Source organism: Lampris incognitus, chromosome 4 (genome assembly GCF_029633865.1).
Source record: "Lampris incognitus isolate fLamInc1 chromosome 4, fLamInc1.hap2, whole genome shotgun sequence".
In the NCBI taxonomy this organism is placed as follows: domain Eukaryota; kingdom Metazoa; phylum Chordata; class Actinopteri; order Lampriformes; family Lampridae; genus Lampris; species Lampris incognitus.
Genome location: NC_079214.1, coordinates 57,842,673 through 57,850,324, shown reverse-complemented (window position 1 = coordinate 57,850,324; position 7,652 = coordinate 57,842,673). Strand labels below are relative to the sequence as shown.

At 48.7% G+C, this 7,652-nt stretch overlaps 1 protein-coding gene across 7 annotated transcripts in view; it reads left to right on the top strand.

Moving 5' to 3' along the window:
• The window catches only part of wt1b (WT1 transcription factor b), a 13,534-nt gene extending 6,509 nt beyond the window's left edge, over positions 1-7,025 (top strand). The window contains exons 4-9 of one of the 7 annotated variants that reach the window (XM_056278140.1): positions 1,294-1,374; positions 2,791-2,899; positions 3,029-3,173; positions 3,801-3,890; positions 4,891-4,974; positions 6,217-7,025. In XM_056278140.1, the coding sequence (XP_056134115.1) occupies positions 1,294-1,374; positions 2,791-2,899; positions 3,029-3,173; positions 3,801-3,890; positions 4,891-4,974; positions 6,217-6,338 (631 nt within the window). In that variant the 3' untranslated portion in view covers positions 6,339-7,025. Of the gene's footprint in view, positions 1-1,293; positions 1,375-2,787; positions 2,900-3,028; positions 3,174-3,800; positions 3,891-4,890; positions 4,984-6,216 lie in introns of all 7 variants that reach the window. The other 6 variants (XM_056278138.1, XM_056278139.1, XM_056278137.1 and 3 more) reach the window with 6 other exon arrangements.
• Positions 7,026-7,652: the final 627 nt, after the last annotated feature.

Here is a 7,652-nt window from a genome sequence, read left to right as displayed (position 1 = left end):
GAAGACACACATTCATGCACTCATGCTCAAACACACACACACACACACACACACACACACACACACACACACACACACACACACATATGGAGACGGATGCACTCACACATAAAGAAGCACACACATACTCACGTTCATGCACTCATGCTCAAACACACACACACACACACACACACACACACACACACACACACACACACAAACATATGGAAACGGATGCACTCACACATAAAGAAGCACACACATACTCATGTTCATGCACTCGTGCTCAAACACACACACACACACACACACAAACATATAGAAATGGATGCACTCACACATAAAGAAGCACACACATACTCACGTTCATGCACTCATGCTCAAACACACACACACACACACACACACACACACACACACACACACACACAAACATATGGAAATGGATGCACTCACACATAAAGAAGCACACACACTCATATTCTTGCGCTCATGCACACACACACACACACACACACACACACACACACACACACACGCATCTTTGGGTCTCTGTGTAGTTTACCATAGTTCAGAACTGATTAGAGCGCCATCGCCAGCCTTTCCCTCAAGGACTTGTGCAGGAATGTTCCAGAATTCCCCTGAATTGTTTCCACTCCTCTAATGATACAGAGGACAGGATGATGTCATGGCCCGCTCCGCCGTGTGCTAGGCACCGACGCACTCACCTCTTCTGTGTGTACAACCATATCTCCAAGCTTGGGCGTGTGTGTGTGTGTGTGTGTGTATCCTATTGTGTGTGCGTCCTATTGTGTGTGTGTGTGTGTGTGTGTGTGTGTGTAGGCGAGGCAGAGAATGGGTAAGAGCCCGTGTGTGTGTGTTTTAATACGAAACCAGTGAGGAGTGTTGAAGTGAGTGGACCAGCTGTGTTAATAATCCCGCTGTATGTACTTCCTCTCCATCAAGACCCCTTCACTACCCACTCGAGGGAAGAGGAAGAGGGATGACAGCGTCTCGCATTTGAAGTATTTCCAATGTCACTACAGGCCGGTGCCCCAGAGCCCCACTGTCGGCCTTTAACACAAACACAAACAGGCACACCCTGCGGGGTCGAATCTTATTTTCAATTATTAACCAACGGCCAGCCAAACACATCCATTGTGTATCGGCAAACGTTCACGCAATCCGCATATCTTGTCACGTTAACACAAGGGGAAAAGGGAGACCACGTTGCAGACAGTCTCCATGCTTTGAGGAAGACCGCCTCGTAGACAGTGCCGAAATTTAACACCAGCTGTACGCCTTCCTCAGTGACAACCTGTACCAGATGACGTCTCAGCTGGACTGTGTGTCGTGGAACCCAGTGAACAACCTGGCGTCTTCCATGAAGAGGTTAGTTGTACCACCTCACATGCTGCGCTTCCCCAGCAAGCACAAGTCAGGTAGAAGACCAGGATGAGGACGTACACTGGGCTACACGGACTAAAACAACCGGGCACAGGAGCAGTTTCTTCCTCCGAGCAGCAGCCTTCATCAAAAGAAACCTGCCCCGGGGCGTCCGGGTAGCGTAGCGGTCTATTCCGTTGCCTACCAACATGGGGGATCGCTGGTTCGAATCCCCGTGTTACCTCCGGCTTGGTTGGGCGTCCCTCCAGACACAATTGGCCGTGTCTGCGGGTGGGAAGCTGGATGTGGGTATGTGTCTTGATCGCTGCACTAGCGCCTCCTCTGGTTGGTCAGGGCGCCTGTTCGCGGGGAAGGGGGAACTGGGGGGGGAATAGTGTGATCCTCCCACGCGCTACGCCCCCCCAGCGAAACGCCCCGCTGTCAGGTGAAAAGAAGCGGCTGGTGACTCCGCATGCATCGGAGGAGGCATGGGGGAGTCTGCAGCCCTCCCCGGATCGGCGGAGGGGGTGGAGCAGTGACAGGGACGGCTCAGAAGAGTGGGGTGATTGGCCGGATACGATTGGGGAGAAAAGGGGGGGGGAATCCCCCCCCCCAAAAAAAGAAAGAAAGCTGCCCCCTCCAACACACACACACACACACACACTCCTCTCTCTCTCCCTCAACATTCTTCCACCCACTCCCATTTTCTCTCCTCCACATGTGACTGCACCAACATGGATGTTACTCCTCAGCTAGCATCGGTCACTTACTTGCCACCATGTTAGTCTACATTGATAAACACCCACCTCTCCAGCCATTATCCCTACCCACCTAATCCAGTTCGGGGTCACAGGTCCAGGGTTGAGCTTGCGAGCTTGCTAATATATATTCTCCCAGTGCAGTATCGTCAGTCTCAAACCTGGTTGTCAGTACCGTTTATACTTTTGCTGTTGTAAACTCACAACAGGCACCGCATGGAAGCTTTAGTAAATGTGTCATGTTGCCAACACTGATTGTTTTACTTCCTGCTTTTATAAACTTGACGTACTTTCCTCCTGCATACGGACATAGCAACAGTATTTCTTCAGCCACAGTCAAACTGTTACACTAACTGCCCCGTTCGTACACTTTATTCACTTTAAAATGTTCTAAAAAAATCCAAATTTTTCATGTACAGAGAACATAGGATGTATGTTGCTGCCAGCAGTTAGGAAAGGTCACAATAGTGTGTGTGTGTGTGTGTGTGTGTGTGTGTGTGTGTGTGTGTGTGTGTGTGTGTGTGTGTGTGTGTGTGTGTGTGTGTGTGTGTGTTCACTTGTGCACATATGCTTATGTGTTTGTGTTAGTTGAACTGTCTATCACACCATGGATGTTTTCGGAAGTGTGTAAAATTCAACCCCCCCCTCCCCCTCCCCCCAGCAGCCATGGAACAGGTTACGAGACTGACCCCACAGCGCCCCCTCCCTCTGTGGTCCTCAGCTGTAGTGCCCAGTACCACATACACACACATGGTGTCTTCAGAGGGCTTCAGGTCAGTAATAATGTAAACACACACACACACACACACACACACACACACACACACACACACACACACACACACACACAAACCAATGTTTTATTCTCAACCCTCAAGCCATCCCTAATCTCTTTTTTACAGGACGTCTGCCGGGTACCGGGTATTGCACCCCCGGTGGTAAGGGCGGACACCAACGAGAAGCGTCCGTTTGTGTGCACTTATCCTGGCTGCAGCAAAAGATACTTCAAGCTGTCCCACCTGCAGATGCATGGCCGCAAACACACAGGTGACACAGCTTTATGCAGAAAATAATCTATAATCTATAAATAATCCATCCATCCATCCGTCCATCCACCCACCCACCAGTAGTAATCACATTTTAAAAAGAGGGTTGAGGATGGGAAGCACAATAAATGAGCAACAGCAGGAAATATATCAGAGAAATGCATTTTCATCCAGGAGGGGACCAGTTAAAAATTAAAGTGGGGCAATTCTAGGTTTGGGGGGGGGAACTTTCCCCTAACTGTCAATCATGATGAACTAAATGTCTGACTATGTACGTTTGAGGACAACAAACCTGAGCTGGAAAAATAATTCCAGACAGCCAACGACTTTCCAGAATAAATACAGGCTGAGAAAAGTAATGTGTAAAAAATAGCGACCGTGGACCAATGACACTGCAGTAAAACGGGGGAAACGGGGAGAAGGAGCGATGAGGGGGCTTGCGAGTGACCTCCTTGTTTTATCATGTGTGGAAGATGCAACCCAAGCAGGGGGATCATAAAAATACTCACAGCATTTTGATGCTGATCACATTTACCGATGACGATGATGATGTGTAAAAGGAGGCGCGGGGATGATGATAATGATGAAGGTGATGCGAAGGTGGGGGTGTTTGTGTGTGTTGCTATAGGAGAGAAGCCATACCAGTGTGATTTCACGGACTGTGGCCGCAGATTCTCTCGGTCAGACCAGCTGAAGAGACACCAGCGCAGACACACAGGTATGCACAGGAGTCAAACCCATGGTGTATATATAGTCCCTCACTGCTTCAACGCCCCTCTCCAGATTCTTGTTTGGGAAATGCATACACACATTTGGGTTACTTCTGAACATGGCATGTCATTACATGCTAGTATGAGGATATACAACTGTGAGAAGTAAATTAAATGTTTTGTTATCTGAGTCTGCACATGCAGTCCATCCATCCATCCATCAAGCAAGCAAGCAATCAGTCAATCAATCAATCAGTCAATCAATCAATCAATCAATCAATCAATCAATCAATCAATCAATCAATCAATCAAACTTTACTAATATAGCACATTTTGCATATTGAAATGCAATGTGGAGGGGGTCCGGGTAGCATAGCGGTCTATTCCGTTGCCTACCAACCCGGGGATCGCCGGTTCGAATCCCCGAGTTACCTCCAACTTGGTTGGGCATCCCTACAGACACAATTGGCCGTGTCTGCGGGTGGGAAGCTGGATGTGGGTATGTATCCTGGTCGCTGCACTAGCGCCTCCTCTGGTCAGTCGGGGCGCCTGTTCGGGGGGAGGGGGAACTGGGGGGAATAGCGTGATCCTCCCACGCGCTACGTCCCCCTGGCGAAACTCCTCACTGTCAGGTGAAAAGAAGTGGCTGGCGACTCCACATGTATCGGAGGAGGCATGTGGTAGTCTGCAGGCCTCCCCGGATCGGCAGAGGGAGTGGAGCAACGACCAAGAGTTGGGTAATTGGCCAGGTATAATTGGGGAGAAAAAAAAAGGGGGGGGGTGCAGTGCACTTAACATCATGTCCAAGTGCACAGATGAAAAGTAGGTAATGACAAGAAGGGTCAGGTTGAGTTGTTTAACATGTTAATCTGTTGAGGTCGCTGTCTGGGACAACATCTCCACCACCTGACTTGTGTGTGTTTTAACACTTCTGGCCTTCACCCCGACCTCACTTTGTTTCCTGCCTCTGTCTCCCCCACCGGCACCACCGCTGCCACCTGTGTGTAGGAGTGAAGCCTTTTCAGTGTGAGACATGTCAGAGAAAGTTTTCACGGTCAGACCACCTTAAGACACACACTCGGACTCATACAGGTAAAACAAGTGCGTATACCTTTATTTTCTACTTCTCTATTTTTATTATTGTCGTTATTGCTGCCGATTAGGCGGCACTGCTATTTTGTCGGGGGGGGGGGGCTAATGCTACGTCAGCCCCATTTGGGACAAGCACAAACCACCGCATGGATGCTCGCCTCATGGAAACGCATTGAAATTTTGGTTTTATGCACCTTGTACCGCTTTTGTCGTGGGTGCGGCAAGGTTTCCTGACTGAAATTGGCCAATCTGATAAGCTTTGTGAACCCTTTTGTGACCCGAGTGAAACATCCATTCACTCGTTATCCAAACCGCTTATCCTGCTCTCAGGGTCGCGGTATGCTGGAGCCCATCCCAGCAGTCACCGGGCGGCAGGCGGGGAGACAAATCGTTTGATAAGAAAATCTCACCTGTGGCTTTTCCAAGCCGAGTTTCAAATTGCATTGCTCAGTACGGACGCTCCTGTTCTTCTTCTATGCCTCTTTTTCTGAAACCTGTAGGAAGAACCCCGAACATGTTCTTCCCCATAGAGAGGCTTATTATTGTTCCCTTTTGTTTTTTAGAGGAAATATTTTATTTCATCCATGGTGATAAAGACCACATAGGCTCAGGTGATTGAAAACAGAATTAACATCAGTTGATTTTCCTGATGCACAGTGAAGAGGTGTAGAAGAAGAGTGTGCATGTTGAGAGATACATTTGAAAGTAAACTTGGACAAGCCACAAAGAGATGGGATTTTTTATTTTATTTTTTTGCCCCCCCCCCCCCTTGTCCCTGGCCAATTACCCAACTCTTCCCCGAGCCGCCCCGGTCGCTGCTCCACCCCCTCTGCCGATCCGGGGAGGGCTGCAGACTACCACATGCCTCCTTCGATACATGTGGAGTCGCCAGCCGCTTCTTTTCACCTGACAGTGAGGAGTTTCACCAGGGGGATGTAGCACGTGGGAGGATCACGCTATTCCCCCCAGTTCCCTGCCCCCCTGAACAGAAAGCTTATCAGGCTGGCAAATTTCCCTCGGGTGACCTTGCCCAACCCGAGTCAAATGTACCACAAAGAGCACAAAGCTCTTTTTCCAGAAAACTCGCTAGTCCCAAACGGGGCTAACGCTCCATTGATTGGCAATAGATCAGCAGGGAGCAGAAATCGTTAGCCTTATCTGTAGAGCTCATCCATTCTAAAGCAACAACATCATTTACTTTCTCTCTTCTCATTCCTTCTCTGGACCCTCCTCCCTGAGAAGGTGAGAAGCCCTTTACCTGTCGCTGGTCCAACTGTCAGAAGAAGTTTGCCCGCTCTGACGAGTTGGTGCGACACCACAGCATGCATCAGAGGAACCTGACCAAGCTGCAGTCTGCCATCTAAGCAGGGCCACCGTGATGAGGAGGGGGGCGGGTGTGTTTTTGTGTGTGTGAGGTGTGAGGTGGAAGTGGGTGGGTGGGTATCATCATGCCAGTGAGGAGATGACGACGCTGGGCCTGGTCAGCGGTTCTGGTGCCTTGCCAGGCTCACTGAAACGGTGAGCACAGCTGAGGCCGCTCTTTACCCGGACCACAACAGCGGAGGAGGTCCGCTGATGATCCGCGAGATTTTCCGTATTTACAGCTCCCCGGCAGCCGTTGTGGTGTATTTCTTTTTAAACGAGAGACTGGGCTTTCGTTTTGTTTTGCATATGTACAGTGCCACAGTGTCATTCCGAGAATCTACTGTGAAATCAGAAATTTGTCGGTACACCAATTATGTTGAATATTTTTATATATACTTGCACTGGCTTCTTGATCTGTTGTGAATAACTGCAATCGCTACGAAAATGTTTTGAACCAAGAAAACTGGATGTAAGAAATGTGACCACGGTGTCACCTTTCCTCCAATAAGTGGAACCCAGAACTAGTCTACTGTTGGGTCGAATGTGAAAGTTTTACATATTTTTACAGTATAATAACAAAATATTCACCCCACAGCTTTGTATATATGTGACATATTTTTGTTGCCTTTTTCCAATTCTTTTTATATTTTGTGCATTTTTTTTTTGGTATGTTTATTAAATGTTGATCCACACAGTTGTCAAGGGTGTGAGTAATGTGTATGGATGTTTGATTAGTGCGTGTATGTGTGTGTGTGTATAAGTGTCAACGTATACAGGTTAAAGGGCCACCTATGGGGGTAGGGGTTGGGGGGAGGGGGTAGAACAGCACTGTGACTCTGACAGGGTTCAAGTCTCACCCTCCTAAATCTCCAGCACACATCCACATAACTTGGAACATCTGGAGTCTAATATATCTCATTACGAAAGACACATACCTCAGTGGCAGCCGGCTGTACTTCACTATCTGCCACCCCCCCCCCCCACCACCACCACCACCCCTCCTATAGAGAGCCCCAGCAAGCGCGCGCGCACGCACGCACACACTTAGGTAAATGTCTCTACAATAGCTTCAGTATCTATTAAATCAAAGCGGAGTTAACTCGCTTGCTGTTACATTCTTTGGCCACATGATGGCAGTATCGGCCTTTTGTGTCAGGCTGCTGTACAACATCCGGGCTGCGGAGGCTTACGCTCTATATTTTATCCACCGCTGGATTTTTACTGACCTACCCCATGCATGTATTTCTTTTACACTTCATAATTGTCTCCAAACAGTATTCTTTCACCTCGTAGCTGCCCTCCGTGGTATTTAG